We start from the raw sequence: 26,764 nt of genomic DNA, 5'->3' as shown, positions 1-26,764 counted from the left end.
GTTCTTACCCTAATAGGCAAGCCATGTTAACTTTGTTCATTCCCATTTCAAGTACAAAATTGTTTTTATATGTGTTGGGGACAACCTAGCTAGAGATGGTTGGGGTATGAAGGAGAAGGAGAAGGAGAAGAAGAAGACAAATTGCAATAAAAATATATTCATATAAACTAGTACAGTGGAACCTCAGGTTAAGTACTTAATTCGTTCCAGAGGTTCGTACTTAACCTGAAACTGTTCTTAACCTGAAGCACCACTTTAGCTAATGGGGCCTCCTGCTGCTGCTGTGCCGCCAGCGCACGATTTCTGTTCTCATCCCGAAGCAAAGTTCTTAACCTGAAGCACTATTTCTGGGTTAGCGGACTTTGTAACCTGAAGTGTATGTAACCTGAGGTACCACTGTAGCAGACACAATAGAATGAGGGTGGTGTTTTTTTTAAAGGCAACCAAAACACAGATATGCAAAACACCTTTTACAAATAGCAAGAAATACAGGGAAAATTGACAGCAGTGAAAGCAGGAAATCGACAACCCCCAAAATGGGGGGCCCTCAAAACATGGATTTCTGTCCTTGTGAGCTCCCGTTGCTCGGTCCCTGCTCCTGCCAACCTAACAGTTCAAAAGCACATCAAAGTGCAAGTAGATAAATAGGTACCGCTCCGGTGGGAAGGTAAACGACATTTCCGTGCGCTGCTCTGGTTCGCCAGAAGCGGCTTAGTCCTGCTGGCCACATGACCCGGAAGCTGTACGCTGGCTCCCTCGGCCAATAAAGCGAGATGAGCGCCGCAACCCCAGAGTCGTCTGCGACTGGACCTAACGGTCAGGGGTCCCTTTACCTTTTACTGTCAGTATTTTCCTTGGAAAGAAATGGAGAAGAGAAAGTTTTGCCACATGCATCTACTTACCACATTTCTAGCCCATCGTTCATCCAAGGGCAAGAGGGTGGAAATACACAACATTGAAATCAATGATATTAGGCTTAGCTAGACCCAGAGTCGGACAGCTGGTGAGTTTAGTGGGGCGTTTCTGAGTCCTGCCTACACAAAGCATCTGCACCAGAGTCGCACCATGACGTACATCTCGTCCATATGGGGATGGCAAGGACACAGCATCTTGGAAACCCCTCTCCCCACCTCCGTTTTATGGGGTCTTGGCGATGCTTTCAGAGTTGTGGGAACGAAGCCTTGCAAGGAACAGTTGTGGGCCTTGGAGATGAGACCAAACAATGACGAGAGCCACTTTCAAATTTCTGAAGGGCCATTGTCACATGGAAGATGAGCAAGCTGGTTTGCTGCTGCTGTTCCGGGGTGGGGAGGGCTTTAAACCCAATCCAAAGGTTGAAAATTGCAAGATTGCAACAAAATCTTAGGAGGAACCCTGCTGGAGGTAAGCGCTATTGGACAGTGGGAGGGACTGCAGGATATTTACAATGCAGTCGAACCAACAAGACAATCTCACCTTCCTGGACGCTTTGCCCTCATTCCGGCAATGTAGAACACCACCTATGCCTGAGCCTCCATCTTAAAATAGATTAAAGCAGGGGTCAGCAAACTTTTTCAGCAGGGTCCACTGTCCCTCAGACCTTGTGGAGGGCCGGACTATATTGGGGGGGGGGGGGAATGAATGAATTCCTATGCCCCACAAATAAACCAGAGATGCATTTTAAATAAAAGGACACATTCTAATGTAAAAACACGCTGATTCCCAGACCGTCCGTGGACCGGATTTAGAAGGCGATTGGACCAGATCCGGTCCCCAGGCCTTAGTTTGCCTGCCCATGGATTAAAGTATGTCTTTGTAATGGGGTTACCGTTTTAAGCCTGCCTGAAGAAAGCTGCTGTTATCTGTCCCTCTTCAACAAGTATTGCGAGTGAGTAAATGTGTGGTTTTTTTACCTTTTGCAAGACTATTTTTTACCTTTTACAAGGCTATTTTGTGTGCAATTGTTATATTAAGAGGGAGGGAAAAAGCGGTGGGGAATACCAGGAGACCCCAGTCTTTCCTTATAGCATCCTGTTTAACTTAAACTAAAAGGCTAAAACTAGCCTATCTAAGCTTCCCTGCTGAACTCACAAACATGAGGAAGGAAGGCTATATCTAATAAAGCATCTATACACATCCCTAAAGGTGTTGGACTCTCCTGTTATGTATTCAGTGATCTGTGTTTGCCTGAGCTGGAGTCTGGACTAAGGATTCTGAGCTCCTGTGTTCTGATTTGGTACGTGTTGTCCAATCACAGAACATTTCAGGATTTGGGTCTCTGCCATTGGCCTTTGTACTTTGAGCCGTGATTCGCAGCTTGGAAGTTTAAACAGCCAATCACGTTGGGAGTGGGAGTGGCCCAGGCTTTCATAAATGTATAGGAGCAGTTGCTTTGCCCCTGTTTCCCAGTTATGTTGTTCAATGAGGCGTTCACAAAGTAAAGGAAGGATTGAACTCTGATTAATAAGAATACACACAGAGACTTGAACCAGCAAGACTCCGGAAGGGTGCATATAATATTCTCTCTGTCTGTCTGCCTCCAGCCCCTGGCCCAGGTCGTTTTATTCACAAAAGAACTTTTTACAGAGTGTTCATAAGAACCAATCAGATTTCTTCTGAGCATTTCAACAAACCCACGTGGGGACAAGTTAAACTAATTAAGCGCACATATTTCTGGGGTAAACAAATAACAGAACTACAAAGGAGGACATTTGGCAACCCTGGGAGGTGATAAACAATCAATACATATGATAAGAAGGATGGCCAGGAGGACAGCAATCATTATCACCTTCATGTGAGATCTGTTTCCTGGCCCTAAGATTAACATCCTAGGATTAACATATCAGAAAAGCTACAGCAAAGAAACTTGCGCACTATCTTTGATGACCCAGGACGCCTGCCTGTCTAAGCAACTGGCCTGTGTAGGTGACTTTTTTTTTTTATAAATATTTTATTAGGTTTTTAATAAACAAATTTCCACTTTCAAATACATACTTCCATGAATCCAGTGGACTTCCCCCATCTCCCGAGCACTGCATTCCCTGTGTAACCAAAACCTCAGCAATTTGTTGACTTGTTTTATACATAACAATATATCTTCCATTTTATCGTGTTATCTGATGTAAACATTTCGATACAATTACATTAATTTTTAATTTCCACACAATAAAAATATTTCGTTACCTCACTTCTGTCTTATAGTGTCTTATTTATCAATTCAGAAATTTGCCGATACTGAAGGTATACCTTCCTAGAAAGGAGCATTTTTTAACATTCATACAACTTATAATGCTTTTTCAAATAGTCCTTAAAATTTTTCCAAACTTCCTCCGTTTCTTCTTCTCCCGAGTCTCGAATTCTGCCAGTCATTTCAGCCAACTCCATATAGTCCATCAGCTGCGTCTGCCATTCTTCCAATGTGGGTAGATTTTGTGTCTTCCAGTGCTTTGCCAACAGAATCCTCGCTGCTGTAGTAGCGTACATAAAGAAAGTTCTATCTTTCTTGACCATCCTCTGGTCTACCATGCCCAGAAGGAAGGCCTCCGGTTTCTTAGGTAAGGTGAATCTCAGCACCTTTTTTAGTTCATTATGTATCATTTCCCAGAAGGCCTTCACTTTCGGGCAGGTCCACCAGAGGTGTAAAAATGTCCCTTCCTCTTCCTTACATTTCCAACATTTATTATCGGACAGGTGATATATCTTTGCAAGCTTGACTGGGGTCATGTACCACCGGTATATCATTTTCATAATGTTTTCCTTCAAGGCAGTACATGCCGTGAATTTCATTCCGGTGTTCCATAACCTTTCCCAGTCTTCAAACATAATGTTATGCCCCAAGTCCTGTGCCCACTTTATCATAGAGGATTTGACAATCTCATCCTGTGTGTTCCATTTAAGCAGCAAGTTATACATTCTCGAAATTAGCTTGGATTTTGGCTCAAGCAACTCTGTTTCTAGTTTCGATTTTTCCTCCTGAAAACCCACTTTTTTGTCTGCTTTAAAAACTTCCTGGATTTGAGCATAATGCAACCAATCTCGCACCTTGTTTTTTAACTTTTCCATACTCTGTAACCTCCATTTATCTCCAATTTTTTCAATTATTTCCCAATATTTAGGCCAGTGGGCCTCCATATTGAGTCTTTTACGTGCTTTGGCCTCCATCGGTGAGAGCCACCTCGGAGTTTTACTCTCCAATAAGTCTTTGTATTTTGACCAGACCATGAAAATTGCCCTTCTGACAATATGGTTTTTGAACAATTTATGAACTTTAACCTTGTCATACCACAAATATGCATGCCACCCAAAAGCATTATCAAATCCCTCCAGGTCAAGGACGTCGGTGTTCTCCAATAGGATCCAATCCTTCAACCAGCAGAGGGCTGCAGCTTCGTAATATAACCTCAAGTCCGGCAGGGCAAACCCCCCTCTTTCTTTCGCATCTGTTAGTATTTTAAACTTTATTCGGGGCTTTTTGCCCTGCCAGACAAATTTAGATAAATCCCTCTGCCATTTTCCAAAACATTCCACCTTATCCACGATCTGGAGGGACTGAAACAAAAATAGCATTTTCGGCAATACATTCATCTTTATAGCAGCTATTCTGCCCAACAAGGAAAGTTTTAATCTTGACCATGTTTCCAGATCTCTTTTTATCTCTGACCAACATTTCTCATAGTTGTCCTTAAATAAATTCAAATTTTTGGAGGTCAAGTGCACCCCTAGGTACTTTACTTTTTTAACCACATTTAGTTCTGTTTCTTTTCTGAACTCCTCTATTTCAGTAGTTGTCAAGTTTTTTGCTAAAACTTTAGTTTTTTGTTTATTCAGCTTGAATCCCGCCACCCGACCAAAATCAGAAATTAATTCTAACGCTCTTTTAGTACTAGAGGCTGGCTCCTGTAATGTTAATACCAAGTCGTCTGCGAAAGCTTTCAGTTTATATTGTTTCTCTCCGACCACAATTCCCTGTGTCAACCGGTCATTTCTAATCATGTTCAGTAGCACCTCCAGGACTGAAATAAACAACAGAGGAGATAGAGGGCACCCCTGTCGTGTCCCTTTTTCAATTTTAAACTCCTCTGTCACCACGTTGTTTACTATCAATTTGGCCTTTTGTTCTGAATAAATTGCTTCTATTCCATTTTCAAACCCCCGCCCTACTCCCATCCTTTCCAAATTTTTCTTCATAAACAGCCAAGAAATGTTGTCAAAGGCCTTCTCCGCATCAATAAAAATCAACACCGCTCTTGTGTTTGAATTAATCTGTAAAAACTCCAAAATGTCAATGATGTTTCTTGTGTTGTCAAATAAATGCCTACCAGGGAGAAAGCCTGCTTGGTCCTTATGAATCACTTCATTTAAGACTTTCTTAAACCTACTTGCCAAAATGTCTGCAAAAATTTTATAATCCACATTTAGGAGTGAGATAGGACGGTAGTTTTTAAGTTGAGTTTTTTCAGATTCTAGTTTTGGGATCAACGTGATGAAGGCTTCTTTCCACATTTCCGGTGCCTTCCTCCCCTCCATAATCTGGTTGCAAACTTCCAGCAATGGTTGTGTCAATGAGTCCTTCAGTACCTTATAATATTTGGAAGTAAGCCCATCAGGTCCCGGAGATTTGCCCAGTTGGAGGTTCTGAATGGCGCATTCAATTTCTTGGGTTGTAATATTACAGTTCAGGGTTGCTCTCATTTCCTGGGGTATTTTTTGTAATCCATTAGTTATAACAAATTGGTCCACCTCTGAGCTTTTTTGTGGCCTTTGAGAATAGAGTTCTTTGAAATATCTCTGGAAGGACCTTCTAATTTCATCGGGTTTCTGAACCATTCTCCCTTCAATCTCTAGATTTGTAACTGTGTTAAGTTTTTGTCTCTTTTTCAGCTGCCAGGCTAACAATTTTCCACATTTGTTTGCGGATTCAAAGGATCTTTGTTTCATTTGTTTAATTTTCCATTCCACCTCTTGATTTATCAGTTTCGAATATTGTGCCTGGAAAAACTTCACTTCTCTCAATACTTCCTTTGATTTAGGCCTGGATCTCAGTTTTCTCTCTCCTTCTCTTATTTTCTCCAAGATCTTCTCCTTCTTTTCATTCCAGAGTCTTTTTTTAATCGTGTTCTGTTGTATTAGAAACCCTCTTATCACTGCTTTGCTTGCGTCCCAGATTATTCTTTTTTCCACATTTGTCTTTAAGTTTATTTCGAAATAGTCCTTTAAAACTTTTTGGGCCTTCTTAACAATCTCCTGATCTCTTAACAAGGCGTCATTCATTCTCCATCTGAACGATCCGGTTGTATTTAGTCTCAATTCCATTCTCAAGGCGTTGTGGTCGGAGCAGGTTTTTGGGCAGATTTCCACTTTTCTGGTCTTAGGTGCCAGCCCTCTAGTTATCCATATTTGGTCGATTCGCGTCCATGTCATATGGGCCTCAGAAAAGAAAGTTCCTTCTTTCCCTAGAGGGTTCTTGATCCTCCATATGTCAATCAAATCCAAATTGTCAGTCATTTCAAAAAAGGTTTTTGGAAGTCTGCCATCTTTCGTTATATTAGCACTTTGTGACTTATCCATATTCACTGAGGCGACACCGTTCATATCTCCCAACATGATAATGTTGTTATAGTCCAAATAGTCCAGCATAATCTCGTGCAGCTTCTTAAAAAATTCCGATTTTCCATCATTTGGGGCGTAAATTCCTAGAATTAAAAACTTTTCTCCTTGTGTCTGGATTTCAATTGCCAAAATTCTGCCCTGTTCGTCTTTAAATACAAATTTTGGGGACAAGTTCTCCTTTGCATAAATCACCACTCCTCTTTTCTTAACTTTATCCGATGAAATAAATTCTTGGCCTAACCTTTTATTGATTAGCACTTTTCTATGGAGTCTTGTCACATGTGTTTCTTGCAGGCAAATAATGTCCAATTGTTCTTTTTTCAAAATATGAAATACTTTTCTGCGTTTTTCTGGAGAATTCCCGCCATTTATATTCCAACTAAGAAGCTGTAGAGACATCCCGGTCTACTTCTTGGGTATCACAGTTGGGTATCTAATTTGTCGTCCTTTTCCGGAAGCTGTGGTGCCGGGCCGCCTCCAGATGGTATGGATCCTGGTGGTAATCCCGGTGGTGGAGGCCAAGAATCTACGGCTCTCTTTTGGAGGTCCTCCTCGTTGTCGTGTAGGAACTTCTGGTGGTCTTCTGGTGTTTTAATTCTTACCTTCTTTCCTTTATAGGTGAATGACAGACCTTGAGGAAATTCCCACCTATAAGGGATTGCGTTGTATCTTAACAATTTGGCCAAGTCTGTGTATGTGGCTCTAAGGTCCAGCAAATATTTAGGAATGTCTCTATAAATTTCTGCCCTTTTACCTTCGACTTCCAGGGATTTTTTAAAGTGTTGGCCTAATATCTTGTCTCTTTCCTCTCTTGTTCTCAAACAAACCAAACAGTCTCTGGACTTATCTTTTTTAACCGATCTTCCCAGTCTGAAGGCCGTCACAATCTTGAAATCTTTATCTTCTTCAACCCCCCAAAATTTAGAAAACAGCTCCGTCAAGAATTTCTCTAGGTTGCCCTGTTCCAACTCTGGGACAGCCCTCAGCCTAAGATTACATTCCTTACTTTTCAGTTCCACCATTGACAGGTAGGCTTGCTGTTCTCCTACCTGTCTTTTCAGAGGTCTTACTTCCCCTTTGATCTCTTCCACCTTCTTGCACGCTTGCTCAGCTTTTTGATTGGCTTCCGCAGCTAATTTGTAGTTCTCCGCCATAGCTCCTTGCAGTTTCTCAATAGCCTGAGTGTGCTGCGAAACCTGATCTGTTAACTTGCTGATAGTAGATGTAGCTCTATCAATTTTAGATGACTGATCGTCCACCTTCTTATTCAAAAGTGCCAATTGTTCCAAAATTTGTTTCAAGACTGGATCAGTTCCTCCAGCTGCCATTTCTTCTGTAGCAGGCGTTTCAACTTCCTCCTCCTGCGCCGTCAACACAGTTGGCACCGAGGATCTACGATGATGAATCAAGGTTGTTTGGACAAGCTGTCCAGCTCTCTTGTCTTTTTTCTTTTCTTTAGCTTCCTCAGCTAAAGCTTCCTTAGCTTTAGCTGCTCTTGTTTTCGCTGGGCCACTCATTCCCCAGCTGCTGTTCAAGGTCAAATAGTCTTTCAATCCATGAGAAAGGCAAGTCCAGAGTATAAACAATTAAACCACAAAAAATCCCAATAAGATACAGTTCCCAGGCCACTATGCCTCCGTAAATCCACTAGGGGGGGTTTTCAAAGGAAAGAAAGTTTCTTTTCCACCATCAAAGCTCCTACTTCAGCTGAAATCCCCAAGTTCAGAAAGGAGGATTTCAGAAAGTTCTGTTTCAAATTAGTGCCACAAGGTAACGGAGAGGTTTCGATGACAGTATTAAAGCGATAGTGTATCCATCAATGCAACAGTTTATGTTAAGAGAAAAGTTTCAGCAGCCTGACAGTACTCATTTGCAACACTGGCAGTCCAATAACTCGGTTATCCCCTTCAATTCCACATCTCTTCACGATAGGAGGAAGATTCTCTAGCACACTGAACCAAAACATTTATTTCTTCACTCTTTTTCGATTTCTAGAAACACACAGTCTATTAATGCCCCTTCTTACTTCTTTCAAGATCTCTTTTTAACGCTTCAGCCCGCATCGGGTTCTTTGCTTTGCTCCGATTAGCAGGACCGGAAGGCGGACTTCCTGTTACTCGCCTCCCGTTTTCAGCCGAAATAGACAAATTTAAGTTAATCCTTAATCAGTTCTTTGGTACCCCTTACTCACGGGTAGTTTGCAGCCAATCTCGATGTTTTTCAAGAAGAAAGGTCGGCGCTCATCAGCAACAGCAGCGCGGCTTCACTTCCGCGAAAAGAGCGATGAACTCACAGCGCCGCTCCCCCGTTCACGATCCGGAGCCTCTTACGAGGTCCCTTCCTCGCTTCTGGGGGGGCTTCTGGCACCCGCCGAGTCCCACGGCCACAGGCTCGCTCTGCCTGCGGTTTATCTGGATGGGTCTCCGCTTCGCCGTAGCGGAGGACCCTTTTTCGCGGAGCCCCTCTTCACTGAGTAAAGAGGACCGCCATTGCCGTTTTGCGCCGCCTCCGGAAGTTGGCCTGTGTAGGTGACTTGTGAAGAGAGAGGAATGGGCAGTAGAGGAAATGGCCAGAGATGCAGAGGGTTGTGGGATTTGATCAGAAATTATTGTCAATGTATCAAACCCAGTCAACACAATGCATTCTTCGTGGACACAATGGCTTGATGCATATTTTATAATTCCTCATAAACTTTGTGCCCAACTTTTATACGGCACACCAGTGTGGATTTCAGGCGACCTCAAGAGGTTGGATAAATTTCACGCTTCCCTTTTGAGGTCATTATTAGGACTTGCAAACTCAGTAAAATATGAAACAATATGTTGTGAGCTGGGAATACTGCCTTTATCAGTAAGAGCATGGCTGAGAACCTTGAAATATTGGATCTTCCTCCATTATAGAGCCCTATCCCCTAATTCTCTACTTTACGATGTTTTAAGTGATAATGCAATTTACAATCTATCTTTGATATGTAAGAGAAAACTAGATTCTATAGGGCTCAATCTAACTGATTTTGAAATCTCTGATCCCAAAGATACATGGGAAATTATTAGGAAGACCTTCACAGAAAAAAGTGTTCTCGCCATGCTTGAAGTTGCAAAGCATAGCACCTGCTCTCCTATCCACTTAAATCTCCCTTTGTGTAGAGATTTCCAAAAGGGATACATGACAAATCTGAAGAAACATGAATTATGTAGGCTGTTTATGTTGGCCAGATTTAACATGTTTCCCTCGGCGGTAGTGGGAGGAAGATATTTAGCTATCCCAGAATCAGAGCGTCTCTGCAAATGCAGTAAAAAAGAACTAGATACTCTAGAACATATTGTCTTCTCCTGTGATTTTGGCAGTTATGCCAGAATACAATTGTATGAGGCCCTAAAATTCAATAAACAGACTTTTATCCAACCAACTGTTCAGGACATGCTGGCGGACAGCGACAATCAAATTACTTTACTAGCGGCCGAATTTCTAAGAGCTGCCCATGAAGAAAGAATGGGCCATGATAAGGAGACTTAGTGGTGTCAATGGTAGCTGATGATGTTGCATTGTATTATTATTTTATATTATATTGTATTATGATATGTATGTGTGGTGTGCTATGCCTAATAAAGGATTTTGATTTTGAATTTAATTCCTCATACTAATCCCACCTGACCCCACATTCTGGATATTTGCACTCCTACAGTTCAATAAAGGTTCTTGCTGTTATCACTGTGTCTTGCCTCGTGGGAACCCACCTACACTTCACCTTCCTTGAAGGTTTTAAAGCAGAGGTTGGGCGGCATGGGTCCTTCAGCCGTGGTCAACTCTTCTCCTTATTTGTCTTATTCGACAAACCCTATTTCACTTTACAACAAGTCACCACTTCGGATTTGAAGCCCCCGCCTGATATTGACATTCTGTAGATGTCGTATGACTATTCCTGTACGTATCAGTCTACTGATGAGCCTCTTACTTGTTTAATATAGCTAATATAGATGACTTCCAATCATCCAGCCTGAGAAAAAGTAATGAACCTTATAGTTATACTAATTATCACTACATTAATTTCAATACTTTGGATACCAATTAGCTGCTGACTCCCACAAATGCTGCCAGACACAGAAAAACTTTCCCGCATAAAACCTTCCCGCATGACAATTCTACAACATTTTGGGCGGGAGTGGTGCCCAGCGGCCATTGCCATCTGTTTGCTACGATGCAGTTTCCATGGTGGATGCTGAATGTTGTGTTTTGGGAATGGCAGGCACTGCCAAACGTGGCCCTCCAGCTGTTTTTGGGACTACAACTCCCATCATCCCTAGCCAACAGGACCAGTGGTCAGGGATGATGGGAATTGTAGTCCCAAAAGAACTGGAGGGCCACGTTTGGCCATGCCTGGGGAATGAGATGGTGATGCCCTTCCCCCCAGGCACCCACCCAGAAGAAGAAATAGAATAGCATGGGTGAGGTTGCAGTGCCGGGCACCTTTTTCTAGGGGGCGCAATCAGCCCCCCCCATGGACAGGCTCCCTGATTGAGGGGCGCTATGCCCTCGACAGTGGTGGTGGCAGTGGCTCCACCTTATGGTTCTCCTGGGCCAGTCAAGAGGGAGGGGAAGGGTGCGCAAGGGAAAGGATTAGGTTTAGGGTTCGGGTTCGGCTTAGGTTTGGGTTCGAGTTAGGGTTAGGGTTAAAGTTCGGGATGGGTTAGGGTTTGCGACAGGGCTGCGTTGGGTTTAGTGTTTGTTGTGGGGGAGGAAGGGAAAGGAGAATGTTAGCCGCTTTGAGACTCCTTAGGGTAGTGATAAAGTGGGGTATCAAATCCAAACTCTTCTTCTCCTCGGGACCTTTGTTTATTAAAGTATAGTAAAAGCTATGGTTTTCCCAGTAGTGATGTATGGAAGTGAAAGCTGGACCATAAAGAAGGCTGATGGCCGAAGAATGGATGCTTTTGAATTCTGGTGCTGGAGGAGACTTGAGAGTCCCATGGACTGCAAGAAGATCAAACCTCTCCATTCTGAAGGAAATCAGCCCTGAGTGCTCGATGGAAGGATAGATCCTGAAGCAGAGGCTCCAGTACTTTGGCCACCTCATGAGAAGAATAGACAGAGGATGAGATGGTGGGACAGTGTTCTTGAAGCTACCAGCATGAGTTTGACCAAACTGCAGGAGGCAGTGGAAGACAGGAGGGCCTGGTGTGCTCTGGTCCAGGGGGTCACGAAGAGTTGGACACGACTAAACGACTAAAGAACAACAAAAGTACCCTTCATTGGAATGCTACATATTGAATTGCTATAAGACTGAAAGCTTAGTAAGCTTTCCACTATTTTGGAGTGATGAAAGATTAAGTAGGATGCAATCCTTAATATAAATGCTTTATCAGTGGCTGTTCTGCCAATTATTTTCACCTCCCATCTGATCTTGGTTTTGCTCTATAAATGGGGACCTGAATGGGAGGAACCTGAGTTGGAGGAGGAGGAGGCCTCTCGCTCTTCCTTCCTGACTGAGCATAAGATGCCTCCTCTTAAAAGGTTTGGCAGGCAGGGAATACAACTATCTGGCATCGTCTCATTGCTTTCCTCCAATGCTAAACTTGTTGCTGGCTCAATCATAATCTGGTGATCCACTCAACATCAGTGCACAGTGTGTCATATCCTGGACAACGCAATAAAATCCATTGTACTCCAGTCAAGGCTTGGCTAAGGTCAGTTGCTACTTTTTGGAACAGGGAGCAGAGCTAACACAATACAGAAATTAAACCAACAAACTACGGAAGAGGTCTTAAATGAATTTCTCAGTTTATTGATATACAAAGCTTAGGAGAACAAAATGAGATGAAGCGTACTTATGAATGATACAGCATGCATGTAGAAAATGGAGAAAATTCAATAAATAGAAATGACATAACTAGAAACTATTGTTGAATATCAGAATTGATATGGTTAATAGGTAGTTAGGACAAAGGAATCACACTCAAAGACCTAACTCCTCTCTCCCTCCAGCCTATCTTGTTGTGAGATAAATATAACTTCTCAAAGCAAAAAATGATTAAATGATAAAACTTTACAAACTAAGGGCAATAGATCAGGACTCATTGTAGTCATTGGCAAAGCAAGGTAGCAAAACATTTCATCCCATCTTACGGTTCATGTCAACAGGACTTCCTAAAACCTGGGCTAAGAATGAACACAATCTCTTTCAGAGGTGGAAAAGGAGGAACATGGAGGAGTAGCTGTGTTTCCTTTATGCACTTCTGGGCATCGGGAACATGGACTATTTTAAGAATTAGATGTCCCCTTAATTTCTGGTTGTCAGGTGCTCCTTTGTGTTCAGATCAGGTCTCAGCACAATCATGTAGCACTTGGGAAGGAAGATGCAGCCCAGAAGCCCAGCACTGGAGGCCAACATAGAGAAGATCTGCACGGCCACCATGTACTTGCCCTTGGTGCTCAGGTAGGTGGGCACAAAAGACACCCAAACACTGCAGAAGACCAGCATGCTGAAGGTGATCAGCTTGGCTTCGTTGAAGGAGCCGGGCAGCTTCCTGGCTAGGAAAGCCACCATGAAGCAGGTGGCAGCCAAGAAGCCCAGGTAGCAGAGGGCAACGTAGAACATGGCCACAGACCCTTCGTTGCATTGCAGGATGATCTCTTCCACCTGGGAGCGCATGTCGGGCTCTGGGAATGGGGGAGAAGAGCCCAGCCAGATGGTGCAGATGAGAACTTGCCCCCCAGAACAGGAGATGACAATGGAGTTGGCCAGACTCTTGCCCAGCCATCTCCTCACCCCGTTCCCGGGCTTTGTGGCCAGGAAGGCCAGCACCACCGTGATGGTCTTTGCCAAGACAGAAGAAACAGCAGCTGAGAAGATGATGCTGAAGGCCGTTTGTCGGAGAAGGCAGGTCTCTTTCCTTGGGCGCCCGATGAAGAGGAAGGAGGTTAAAAAGGAAAGCAGGAGGGAGACGAGCAGGATGTAGGAGAGGTCCCGGTTGTTGGCTTTGACTATGGGAGTTTCCTTGTATTTAATGAAGATTCCCAACACAATGCCTGCTGTTAAGGACAAGAAGAGGGCAACGGAAGCTAACACCATTCCCAAATATTCTTCATAAGCCAGGAAGACGATAATCTTGGGGACGCAATGATCTCTGTCCTTGTTTGGATACTGATCTTCTGAGCATTTGGTGCAATGTTCTGCATCTGGGGAAGAGGAAAAAGAGTGGCTGCAGCATCAGTTACATCCCTAATGATCAGTGCTCTGCTACATATTGAAAAACTCTGTGGTGGACCTCAGGAAATAAGAATGTTAAAATAGGTAAAGCAAAATTGTGAGATGTAGGATAAACTGAGTAGCAATGAGCACTCCACTTCTGTTAACTGCATTGTTTGGTCCTGCCTAATCCTGAAGAAACAGCTCTTTAACTTGACATTTGAAATGCAGTTTTCTGTTGCTTCCATGCAATGTTCATAGTAGTGAGATCAAAACAGTCCATTGATTATATTGTAATAATTTTCATATGAAGTATTGTTCATTTTTTATTGTGCTTTTGCTATTAAAAATTTGCTGGTTTGCATCACCTGTCCATTACTCTTTATAAATGTCAACATGATTTCCTTTTTGGTGTGACTTGGTATAAAAAATAAAGAAAGAATGCTTTATGGGCATTCCTCTCACAGCTGCCCACTTTCAACCCTAGAGATTTCTTCCTTATGATCATTCCTTTCAACTCCCTTCCTGGATGTAATAAAGTTGATTAATCCTATGGATGTCAAGAAAGAATCCACATTCCCCAATGTCTGCAGAAATCTCACAAAAAGTGGGTGAGACTGGATTTCTGCCCTGTGTTTACTCTCTCCTTGGAGTCACCCACCTTCCTGGGCGGAGAAGGTCCCTTCCGCACACCCAGCACAAGCATAGCAGCAAATGGGCTTTCCTTCTAGAACCATCTTGGCATATCCAGGTTGACATCTTTCTGTACACCTGGAACGAGGTACGGCCTAACCAGGAAGACAAGAAGGTGCAACAAAGAGGAACAATTGGGAGTATTTGTGCGTATGCAATTCACACATAGGATGAGTTTAAACTGATCTCTGGACTGCAGCCTTTGACCCCCTTATCAGGGTTCTTTCAAACCCCCACTGACCATTCGGGTGACCAGAATATCTTGTTCTTCATAATTCGTTCAGGACAACTGAAGTTTGCACCACAGTACTCTGTTTCCTCTTCTCCGTTTACCTGCTTCCCTGCTTAATAAATCTTCAAAGAAAGTGGCAATAGAGTCTGAAATGTGATTTCCCCAAATTTCAGGATTCTGATAATCTCTTAACCGCTAATTAAGACACATTTAATATGACTTTTCCAAATATTGGTTTCCCTCACTCTGTTCTTGAGGCAAGCAAGGTTTCCTCTTGTCGCTGATCTATTTCCCTAGTTATTTCTAGTTCATGTGCCATTTCTTAACATTAACCTTATATTACAATAGGGTTTGTTTGTTTTTAACTTCTCATTCTTCACCAACAGCTGTGCACTTCTCAATTCCTGCACGTACAATAGTTTAACGTTTGCAACATCTACAAGTGAGCTTAAACCACAAATTAAAAAATCCACAATAAATTAGTAATTATCATTTCTAAAATAAATTACTTTCCATCCTTCTGCATGTATGAAAACCCAATAGTTCACTTTTACTAGGTATTTTCCCTTTTCCCTAGCTGTTTTCCTTTTTCTTCTTATCTACGTAGTCCTTTCTGTCGAAGATTCTGTCCAGAATTTTTAAATTCTCTGTCTGGCTTGGAAATAGATGGTGTCTTCTCTGAGGACCTCTGGGCTCTATCTTTTCTCTGAGCTTCCCAAATCCCCTCCTATCTGAGCTGCTGTGGAAAGAAGGAGTGGTGGTTGCAGCTGTTATTGGACGGTCAAGACATCATTGATCAACCTGATATAGTCATTTTGCAGCAGTTGTTCAAGGAAAAGCATATTCAGGATCTCCTAGCCTCCCCTCTCTGTGATTCCCCTTACCTTGTTGAATTTCTTGGGCCACTCAATGGCTTCTGGGGTAATGGTGAACTTTATGCTAGCAGATGTCTCTCTCCTTATATTCCCAATTTTCACAAAGACATGAGACTTATTGGGAGACATCACCCAGTTCATAATATCGAAGTCCGCTGGCAGCTCCCAGTTCTCATCCAAGCACAGCCTGCCTCTGGAAGTATTCAGACACCGGATTTCTCTTAAGAAAGGGTGAAGCTGGAATGACAGGGGAAACACCAGCACTGAGAAACTGGGAAGCCAAGATGGATATCTCAGTCCTACTCACTTCAACCTCTTCTGATTTGGGGCCTGCGTGTATCTCATGTAGACTGGATTTCCTATTCAGCCATTTTTATTACTACAGACCCTGCAAGTGCCCCAATTTTCCAGGGATGTCCCTGGATTAGAGACAGTTTTTCATTTGATCCCGGAATGTCCCAGTTGTCCTTTTCTTCATTGGAGAAAAGTTGGCAGATGTGGAGTTATCCAACCCACAAGCTATCCAATCCTGTATCTGGAATATTAATATGTTTTATATTTTAGTATGAATTTCTTTATTTTGGGAGCTGCCCAGAGTGCTGAAGGCAAGCCAAAAAGATGTGTGGGATATAAACAGTGATATATTTCTAGCAAAAAGGGTGCCGGAAATCACCTGGAACACCTCCCTCTGAGAATGGCAATGGTACCCGCCTGAGAGGTGCCAGAACTGAGTTTGAGTGAGTCCCGACCCCCCAGAAAAAAGCCCTAGGTATCAACAGTAAAATTTTCATTATGGAATGGTATGTCCCTATTTTCATCAGAGAAATGTTGGGCGGTATGCTACTATTACTAATACTAATACCAACTATGATATTTTACAGGTCTATCCCCAGTCAAGATCAGCATCTGTGTGGAGTGCAGTTTGCAAAAAGGGGAAGGAAATACCTGCCACGGCTGTAGCCTTTGGGGTCCCCATTGCTCTCCTTCCTCCACCCTCAGCCTCCTCTGGGATCTAGATGAAAGCGAAGCATGCAAGGCCTGAGCCACAGCTTGAACATTGATGTGAGTGCCATAGCTGTCTAGAGACAGGGTTCTCTCACGCTCCTCTTGGGGCAACGGCTCCAGTTTCTCTTCCTCTCTGCATCTTACCCTGCCTTTCACGGACAACAGATGCTTTGAATATGAACACGGAAATGCTTGATTCAAGTAATCCAGAAGATTGGTCTGCAATTTGTCACCTTTGCTGCTCTTTATTCCGGTCTGAATTGCAAAGGACAGAGAACCATGGAGGTGCTGGAATAAATTTGGAGGGATGTAAAAGCCAATTCTGATTTCTAGCAAAGCTGTTGTGATCCAGACTTTCGCCCCTATTTCCTTCTCACAGGAATCGTGTATTACCATGAGTATTATGATACTCATTGCATTGGTTATATAGGAAACAAATACCCCAACTTGTCTCCATAGTAAAAAAGGTTCCCCAGGCCTGATAGATTGATCTAGATCATTTTCTGGTATAATTTTTGAGAAAGCAATGCAGATCCCTTTGCTGAGCATCAGAGGTTTCACTGCGCTCACAAATCTTTCTCCACTGTCATTGTCTGGAGTGAAGAGGCCAATCCACGTCCATCCAAAATGCAGGAGCAATTCAACAATCCCCTGGTACTGACTTTCCTCTTTGGGAGTCATCCGGTAGACAAAAGGGAACAGGGTTTTATCTTCGAGAACCTGGGCAGTGAAGCCATAACTGATCTAGCAAGGAAAGCAAAAGATCAGCAATTTAGTTTGCTTTCATCATAATGGGTATTTAATCATCTGAAATGCCTGATATCTAAATCTCTGCTGGCTGAGGCTGATGGGAGTTTTAGTCTGAAACATCTGGAGGTGTCAAGTTGGTGAAGGCTCAGTTTTGAAAAAGGGATGTTGAATCCATAGCTCAGGATTTTCCCATTTTTAAAAATATCCCTGCTTAGTGGTATTTTACGCAGTTGAAATTCTCTTTCCCTCCATGCTCTCCCACTACTTACCTGTGGGATTTTGTAGATGCCTGACAAGGCTGAAATCACTCTTGAGATGACAGTGTTGCTTCTTTCAAGAACAGCCAGCAGGTGATTCTGATCTCCACAGTGATAATTGGGAATATTGCATCCACTGCCTGCAAGCAGCTCTAGCATGGCGTCCGAAGTCATCCTTGCATCGCAATAGTTCTCATAGAGGCTGTAGCCCAGGGTGATGTTGGGTAAGAGCCTGAGATCCTGGTTGATCTCTTGGATGGTGAACAGGAAAGACAACATGTACCAGTAGGACCTAGTTCCGTCCCTGCAATAAATGAATTATTTAAAAAGAGTGAAACTGATATTCATATGAATGGGAGGGAGAAAGCATTAAATGATCCACAAAGATTAGTATTTATTTATCCTTTTACATTAATATCAAACCTTTTCCTGTCTAGCATAGAACAAAAATTTGGAGATCTCTGCTCCCTGACCGGAGCTTTGATGCAAACAGCACACAGAGCTGTTCAACAGTGGAACAGACTCTCTCCGAAGGTGACCATGTGTCATGGATTCTTTTCTACTATGGTTTTATGAGTAAGAAATGAAGGCGCCCCTCAAAATGTGTGCTATACTGGGAAGTTGCTGCAAAGGCTGCTTTTCCTGCATTGGTCTTTGGCTTCTTCCAAGGGGCTAGACTATAGGTAGGTAAGAGACCTTTTTATTGAAGGAGGGGAAGCACCAAATACCTCAGTCCTCTTTTAGTTACAAATGAGGCCTGCCAGCAAGACCAATGGTCAGGGCAGGGTACTCCTGCAACATCAGGCCTTGGCTCCCCAGCCCTGAGAAAGGGGCTCTTTCCTTGATAAATAGGAACTGCTAGAAGGACCATGAAACTGTGAAGTACATACTCTTCAGTGCTGGCGAAGGGTGTCTGAGAAAAGACGTATGGAGTTTCCTTATAAATGCGTTTTGGAGAGATGATCCCACTGATGAGAAAGTGTCCAGGCCGGTAGTAATTGCGAGCTTCCGTTTCATCCCTGACCAGATTCAAGGGGCATTTCGCCTTGTGGTTCTTGCAGACTCCAAAGGGCATCGTGAGCAGCAGAAGCTGCAACAGGAGGAGCAGGGATCCCATTCTGGCTCTGCCTCCTCCTCCTCCTCTTACCTGCCAAGGAGGCAAAGCAGAAGAACCCAAAGACTCTTGAAAGACCAAACTGCCTGGGCTTTCCCAATCTGGGTAGTTTTCAACTATACCTTCAGAGCTAGGAAGCACAAGGCAGGCACACCCCTCTTTCGCCAGCTCTGCATCTTCACTCAGTCTGTCTCTAGCACAGGAAATATTCTCTGCACTAACTTTTTCTTTCCCAGACACAGCGCAATTAATATTGTCATGCTACTTTCTGAGGCTGATGTAACCTCCAGAAATATCTCCTGAGCATTTAGAAGATGAGATGACTATAATTTTGATTATTCCAAGTGGAATAAATTACATCACATTAACTTTCCGAAGTCTTGAATGGCTCAAGTGGCAGGCGCAGAGCTGGAGAAAAACATAATGGAGAAAAGTCAAAAGGTGTTTTGGGGAATTGGAAGTTTGGCCTGAACTTTGCTCACAAGGACCAAAGAAGGAGCTGGATCTGACCATGGACTCTCCTTCCTTGGAGGTTTTTAAAGCAGAGTTTGGATGGCTATCTGTTAGGGATGCTTTAGAGAGCCAGTGTGGTGTAGTGGTTAAGAGCGGTGGACTCGTAATCTGGTGAATCGGGTTCACTTCCCCGCTCCTCCACATGCAGCTGCTGGGTGACCTTGGGCAGTAACCCTTCTCTGAAGTCTCTCAGCCCCACTCACCTCACAGAGTGTTTGTGGTGGGGAAGGAAGGAAAAGGAGATCGTGAGCCGCTTTGAGACGCCTTAGGGTAGTGATAAAGCGGGATATGAAATCCAAACTCTTCTTCCTCTTCTAGTTGGCCACATTAGGTGGATTTGATTCCTGCCAATCTCTTCTGGTTCTGCCCCTGAAGGGAAGTAGCATGTTGGTGGTTTTGAAGCCACTTCAAGTGAATTTCCACCCCCTCTTTGAAAAGCTTTTCTAACAGAGGTGGCTCTCTGGGGTTGGATGAGGGGAGAAAGTTTGCTCTGAGCCTTAGGCTCTCCCTTCCCCTTTGACATGTTCTGCCGAAGGAGAGCTTCTTGCTCCTCAACTTTGAGCAGAAGCTTCTCTACTCATAAACAAATTTGGTGCGCAGAAGCCAGGTTAGCATTCTAGCAGCTTTGTTATTCTTTATGAATTTATTTATTACTATTTATTTACTTTCTTACTTAATTATTTAATCTTTCATAAATCCCATGCACTATTTTGGCCAATCACCCCTAGAGAGCTTTACGTCAGGATAAGTCAGGATGATCATAACAAAGTTTACAGTCTTACTTTAGAACATTCCAAAAGTTAAAATAATAAAAAAGAATCAAATTACCTCGACTTCCTAAGAATCTGGGTGGATGCTTTCTTTATTAGATTAAAAATAAATAAATTATTAAGTCTCCACAGATATTCCAATCACTTGTCTTCGTATACAGTTTAAAAAAACAAACAAAAACCCCCACTCGATTTCTTCTTGACTCCCCACCCTCCCTTCTCTATTTTTTAAAATGATATTTATTAATTTTTAACAAGAAAAAGAGTTACAAAACAGTAAACAAAAAAACAACAACCACAAGATACAAAATACAAAAACCAGAATTTAACATAAAAAGTAGAAAAAAGAAAAAAGAAAACAAAAATCCCTCTTTCTAATATCTTACCACTCATTAACTTATTTTCATGACTTCCTCATACCTTCCGTTTTTGTATTTCATTTAAAAATTTGTTCAGCAAATTCATACTCTCTTAATTTACCCTTAATTATTAATCCTCACATATTATATTTTCAAATTTTCGTCTGATATCAGTCCATTCTTGCATATTCTTGTTTTACCAAACCTTTCTGCTAAAGCCAATTAATTCCTTTCCAGCACGTTCTTATATTTCATTATTATTACACTAATTCCAAACATAAAAAGATATATAAAAAGAAATTCTCATTCTGGTTTTATCCAACGTCCCTTCTTCCTGGTTTCAGGTTATGTGAACTGGGGGCACTGTCATACAGTGGTTCCGCTCCTTCCTCCTGGGCCGTGTCCAGAAAGTGGTGGTGGGGGGTGAGTGTTCAGACCCCTGGGCTCTCACTTGTGGGGTGACTCAGGGTTCTGTCCTCTCCCCCATGCTTTTTAATATCTATATGAAGCCGCTGGGAGAGATCATCAGGCGGTTTGGGCTTGGTGTTCATCAGTATGCAGATGACACCCAGCTCTACCTCTCTTTTAAATCAGAACCAGTGAAGGCGGTGAAGGTCCTGTGTGAGTGTCTGGAGGCGGTTGGAGGTTGGATGGCTGCTGTCAGGGGTTCAGGAGCAGAGACACAGGAGAGGGAGCAAATGGAGAGCGAGGAGGAGGAATCTGAGGGGGGAGTAGGCAGTGACAATGGTCAGAGAGATTCCACAAGTCTCACCAGCGAATCGGAAGACTCACAGAAGGGAGCGCCCATGGCCAGGGCGAGGGGGGTGCCAAAGGGGAAGCCCCAGAAGGAAGGGGCCAGCGGGGACTCCTTGAGCAGCAGCTGGAAATCAGGACCAGCTTCCCCACCAGAGCACAGTAGGGGGGAGGAGTCCCAGGAATCGGGAACAGTGTTCTCGCCACCAGCGAGAGGAGATGAGTCAGGGTTGACCACGGCCACATCGGAGAGCGGGGGAACGGTCAGGAGGAAGGTTACCGGCTGGGCGCGCGCGCCAAGTTCAAATGTACAGGCGAGCGGCACAGCAGGTAGCCCGGATGGGGAGCCAGGTCCTAAAGCCCGCCGGAAGGAAGGGCAAGACTCAGGAGGGTCAGCGTCAGAAGAGTCCAGAAGGGAGGAAACCCCAGGGGGCAGAAGGACCCAGAGGAGGAAAGAACAGCGGAGGAGGTGGAGCCGGGCCAGGATCTTAAACTGGTGTGGAAGGGGTAGTGATTCAGAGGGGACTTCGCCGATCTGAAGTCAAGACGTAGGGCTGCACGCTCTGGGGTTTGAAATGGAAACTAAACTTCAATAAAGACTTTTGTACATTAAATCAACTGGGCGTTGGTCCTCTGTGAGCTGGGACCTGGAGGCAGTCCTGACAGTAAGTCCCCTCTTGATCTTTTTGAAACCTCGCGACGTGAGGGAACGCAGCGAGGGGCGAAGATTGGTGCTTCGCAAGCTCACAAAAACGGGGCAAAATGACTACCGAAGAACACATAGCAAGCCTGCGGGAAGCAGTGACGCAACTTAACGCGGAGATTTTGGCATCCAGGAAAAAGGAGGCGGAAGCAGCGGCTGCCTGCCAGGATCTGCGAGCCAGGTTAGAAGCGTTGACTACACAGGGGCTGCCGGGACCCAGACCAGAGGGGATTGGGCTGGGGAAGAGAGGAGGGAGCCTTGTGTCTCATTTCGATGGGAATCTGCAGCAGTATCCTAACTTCAGAACAGACGTAATTTATGCGCTAAAGTTGCTGGAGAAGGACTTTAGAGATCAGGAGGAGAAAGTGGGCTTCATAGTCAGTCATCTCTATGGAGAAGCTAAAGCATGGTTGCGCAATCTCTGGAGAGATAAGGATCCAGCCCTCCGGAATGCGGATGCCTTCATTAAAGCGATGGATGCGTGTTTTTTTGTCAGAGATTGATGTAGATATCGCCAGGAGAGAGATTCATGGACTGAGACAAGGCAAAGCCACTGTGAGGCAATATCACTCCCGTTTTTTTGCATTGGTCAACGCATTAGGGTGGGAGAAAGAGTCAGCTGCCGTCAGAGACCTGTTCTGGGAGGGGCTGAACGGGGCTGTGAAAGACGAAATTGCAAGGGGGGAGAGGCCCCAAACAACCAAAGATGTAGTGCAGAGGGCGCTAACGATTGGGGTGCGCCTGGAAGAACGCCCTTGGAGCAAGGAGGAAGGGCGTTGGGGACGCACGCCAGCAAGAGCACCGCCCTCCTTTCCCAGGGAAACGGTGCGCGCTCAATCCACGCCTCCGCTGGGAGGGGGAGAAGAGCCAATGGAGATAGGTGGTGCTAAGGCTCGGTCAGCAGCCGGAGCCCTAACGCCGGGAGCAGTCAAAACGAAGCCTCCTAGAGGGAACAGGAAATGTTACATCTGCGACAGTGCTCAGCACATGGCGAAAGAGTGTCCCCAGATGATCCGCAAGCACACTGCAGCCTCAGCAACAGTAACAGAATCAGTTCAGCAGAGTGCACCACAGCAGGGAAACGGAATGGTCTGGCTGGAATCGGAGGCACTGGGGCCCAGCCAGACAAGTCAATGAAGCAGTCCCCAGGGATCTTACAACCCAAAGACCCCCTCCCACCCAAACCAGTGGTGCAACTCACCGCATCTCTCCAGCTTCCCCATGGGCTCACCATGGAAGTCCCGATCACCATTGACTCTGGGAGCAATGCAGACTTTATCGGAGTGGATTTTCTCAAGCAACACAACGTGGCGCTCCTACCGGCCACGATGCCCCTGAACGTAGTCACAGTGGACGGCAGAGAGCTACTGGGGGGGCAAGTGCTGCAGCACACACCGCCAATGGTGATGCGAATTGGAAATCACCGCGAAGTCATCAGCTTCAATGTCACCCACCTGTCAGACACGCCCATAGTGTTGGGCATGAGTTGGCTGGACAGGCACAGCCCGGCATTAGCATGGTACCAGCGCCAACTGACCTTCGGCTCCTCCTACTGTGCAAAACACTGCATCCTCGCTAACCCGGAAGAGGAGGGGCAAGAGGATGGACCACAGCTGAACTTAGGCATGTTGCAAGCAGTACCCAATAAGTACAAAGAGTTTTTGGAGGTTTTCTGCGAGAAGGAAGCAGACAAGCTGCCTCCCCACAGGCCCTACGACTGCAAAATTGATCTCCTGCCGGGGGCGACGCTGCCAACGGGGAAACTGTATTCCATGTCTGAGGATGAACTGCAGGAACTCAGAGAGTTCATAGATCACAATTTGAAGCGGGGATTCATCCGAGAATCCAAGGCGGTAGGGGGCAGTCCCGTGTTTTTTGTGAAGAAGCGGGACACGCCCCAGAAGAGGCTGGTAGTTGATTACAGAATCTTGAACTCGAAAACCACGCCCTCAGCCTTCCCCATGCCCAAGATCGACGACCTGCTGGCGACGGTGAGGAAGGGTCGCATCTTTACCAAGTTGGATCTACGCGGAGCGTACAATCTCATACGCGTGAGGGAAGGCGACGAGTGGAAAACGGCCATGTTTACGCCGCTAGGCACCTATGAATATAGAGTTATGCCTTTTGGATTACAGAATGGTTCCCACTGTTTTCAAGCCTTCGTGCACCACGTCTTAGTGGGTCTCCTCTACAAGAAGTGCGTCTGCTTCCTGGACGACATCCTGATCTTCTCGGAGTCGAAGGAGGCTCACGAGGGCGATGTCAAGGAAGTCCTGCAGCGGCTGAGGGACCACAGGCTTTACGCCAAGCTGGAGAAGTGCCAGTTCGACAAGACGGAGGTGGATTTCCTGGGGTACAAGCTGTCCGACAAGGGACTCGCCATGGACAGCGCCAAGGTCCATTCGGTGCTGGACTGGAAAAGCCCGCGCAATCGGAAGGAGGTCCAGAGGTTTGTCGGCTTTGCCAACTTTTATCGCAAGTTCATCAAGGGTTTCGCTATGCAGACGGCGGCCATCACCGACACCCTCAGCTCCAAGAAGAAGAAGTTCATCTGGACGGAGCAGGCGGAGCAGTCCTTTCAGAAACTCAAGCGTCTCTTCGCGTCCGAAGAACAACTACTGCATGTGAACCCCAGCAGGCCCATAAGGGTGGAGACGGATGCCTCAGACAGGGCCGTGGGGGCCGTCCTGTTGCAGCAAGACCACCAGGGGGACTGGAGGCCGTGCGCTTTCTACTCCAGGAAGCTAAGCAAGTCGGAACAGAACTACACCATCTGGGACAGGGAGTTGCTGGCCATTCATGCAGCCTTCAAGGCGTGGCGGCACTTCCTCATCGGAGCCAAACACACGGTGCAGGTCCGCACGGACCATAAGAACTTGGAGTACTGGCGCACGGCGAGGTTCCTGAACCAGAGGCACATCCGCTGGGCGGAGTTCTTTGCGGATTTTGACTTCAGGATAGAATACATCCCGGGAGACAGCAACACCATGGCGGATGCGCTATCCAGGAAGCCGCAGTATCTAGAGGAAGAGGCACCGGCGGCGGCCAAGCACATTTTCGCACCAGAAGCGTGGGCCTGCGCCTCAGTCATGGTGGACCTGGAGGCGGTACGTCACGCGCTGCAGACGGACCCCTTCGCTCAAGCCAAGATGGAGGAGGTGCGCAGCAGCACGGTGGGGGGCGACAAGTTCCAAGTACGTGACGGACTGCTCATACGCAAAGGGGCCCTCTACGTGCCGGGAGACGACCTACGAGCGAGAGTACTGCAACAGTTGCACGACGCACCCAGCGCTGGGCACTTCGGCAAAGAGAAGACGGTGGAATTAGTAGCCAGAGACTTTTGGTGGCCCAAGATGAGAGGGGAGGTCGCGGATTATGTCAATAGGTGCGACACCTGCCAAAGGGCCAAGCCGGTACACAGGCCACCGGCGGGACTGTTGGAACCACTACAGACACCGTTCGAACCGTGGGAGAGGGTGGCTCTGGACTTTGTCACTGATCTGCCCAGCTCGAGGGGAAAGACAGCAGTACTCGTGGTAGTAGATCTGTTCACCAAGATGGCCCACTTCATTCCTTGCGCGAAGGTGGCCATGGCGGAACAGACGGCCAAACTGTTCATAGACCACGTGTTCAAGGTGCACGGCCTGCCACGGTCCATCCTGTCCGACCGGGGGCGCCAGTTCATTTCGAGTTTCTGGCAGAAGCTGATGGGCATCCTGAACGTCAAAGTCAACCTGTCGTCGGCGAGACACCCACAGACCAACGGACAAGCGGAGAGGGTCAACGGCGTCATGCAGCAGTACCTGAGATGCTACGCGAACCAGCAGCCCTCGACCTGGGTGGACTATCTACCGCTGGCCGAGTTTGCCTACAACAACACGAAGCACGTGTCCACGGGGGTGACACCGTTTTTCGCCAACAATGGGCGGCACCCCAGAACCTTCCCGGGTTTAGAGAAAGTGAGGGAGGGGGAGCCGCAGGGAGCAGACGCTGTGGCAGCGGAGTTACAGGAGGTCCACGAGCAGCTCAGGAGGCAGTTAGAGCTAGCAAAACAAGCTTACAAAGTGCAGGCAGACAGACACAGGAGAGTTGGGGAGGACATCCGGGTGGGGGACTGGGTCTGGTTGGCAGTCTGGGTCTGGTTGGTCCGGTCCTGTATACCTGAAGGAGCGTGTCCACCCCCATCGTTCAGCCCGGACACTGAGATCCAGCGCCGAGGGCCTTCTGGCGGTTCCCTCATTGCGAGAAGTGAGGCTACAGGGAACCAGACAGAGGGCCTTCTCGGTAGTGGCGCCTGCCCTGTGGAACGCCCTCCCATCAGATGTCAAAGAGATAAAGAATTACCTGACGTTCAGAAGACATCTTAAGGCAGCCCTGTTCAGGGAAGTTTTTAATATGTAATGCTGTACTGTTTTTAACACTGATTGGGATCCGCCCAGAGTGGCTGGGGAAACTCAGCCACATGGGCGGGGTATAAATAATAAATTATTATTATTATTATTATTATTATTATTATTATTATTATTATTATTATTATTATTTCAGTCCTTTCTAACCATTATATCCTGTCCATCAATCTGGTGTTCTAATCTCCGAGGCTCTCAGGTCTCTTCTATGCCCCCTCTGCATATTTTCTTGTTCCTGTTTGCACTTGCACACTTCCTTGTCCCTTGTTGGATTTTTCCGTAGTTTCTTCCCTTTCTCCTTGGGGAGTGAGTCTCCGGGGAATTCCATACAGTAATAATCTCCATTTTCTTTCCTCAGATTGTCCCATTCCCCACTAACCCACTCCCCTGTGTTAATTTTGTAATCCAAAAGCTAGTTGTTCCAGAAATAGTTATCAACTTGTTTCACAGTCCCACCAGAGCTAAGAACTTCCTTAACTCCAAAATCTTGCAGACACTCTCCAAATTCAATCTTCCAGTGTTGCAGCTTTTGGTCATGTGGGACTTCAAATCTCTGTAGC

At 45.5% G+C, this 26,764-nt stretch overlaps 1 protein-coding gene across 3 annotated transcripts; it reads right to left on the bottom strand.

Moving 5' to 3' along the window:
* Positions 1-12,349: 12,349 nt before the first annotated feature.
* Positions 12,350-19,053, bottom strand: LOC309360706 (vomeronasal type-2 receptor 26-like). Of its 3 annotated transcripts, XM_081895470.1 has the most exons (7): positions 18,477-19,053; positions 17,599-17,890; positions 16,520-17,323; positions 15,584-15,811; positions 14,436-14,562; positions 13,392-13,764; positions 12,350-13,355 (listed from the first exon to the last, which is right to left on the bottom strand). In XM_081895470.1, exons 1-7 carry the CDS (start codon positions 18,701-18,703, stop codon positions 12,866-12,868), a joined length of 2,541 nt encoding a protein of 846 aa, XP_081751596.1. In that variant the 5' UTR covers positions 18,704-19,053; the 3' UTR covers positions 12,350-12,865. The 3 variants fall into 3 exon arrangements, with proteins under 3 accessions (XP_081751596.1, XP_081751595.1, XP_081751597.1); XM_081895469.1 differs by having other exon boundaries at positions 12,350-13,764; XM_081895471.1 differs by having other exon boundaries at positions 12,350-13,764; positions 17,150-17,323.
* Positions 19,054-26,764: the final 7,711 nt, after the last annotated feature.

Source organism: Podarcis melisellensis (assembly GCF_964234715.1).
Source record: "Podarcis melisellensis genome assembly, chromosome: 18".
Classification (NCBI taxonomy): Eukaryota; Metazoa; Chordata; class Lepidosauria; order Squamata; family Lacertidae; genus Podarcis; species Podarcis melisellensis.
Note: the sequence above shows the minus strand (reverse complement) of the source record. Positions and strands in the feature narration are given on the sequence as shown.

Excerpts from the sequence above, each read along its gene's own strand:
- LOC309360706 (XM_081895469.1), bottom strand. The coding sequence starts at position 18,703 with ATGGGATCCCTGCTCCTCCTGTTGCAGCTTCTGCTGCTCACGATGCCC. Across the intron at positions 17,324-17,598 it reads GCATCTACAAAATCCCACAG|ATCAGTTATGGCTTCACTGC; the intron begins GTAAGTAGTGGG and ends TTTCCTTGCTAG. Across the intron at positions 15,812-16,519 it reads AAAGGCTACAGCCGTGGCAG|CTTCACCCTTTCTTAAGAGA; the intron begins GTATTTCCTTCC and ends CTGTCATTCCAG.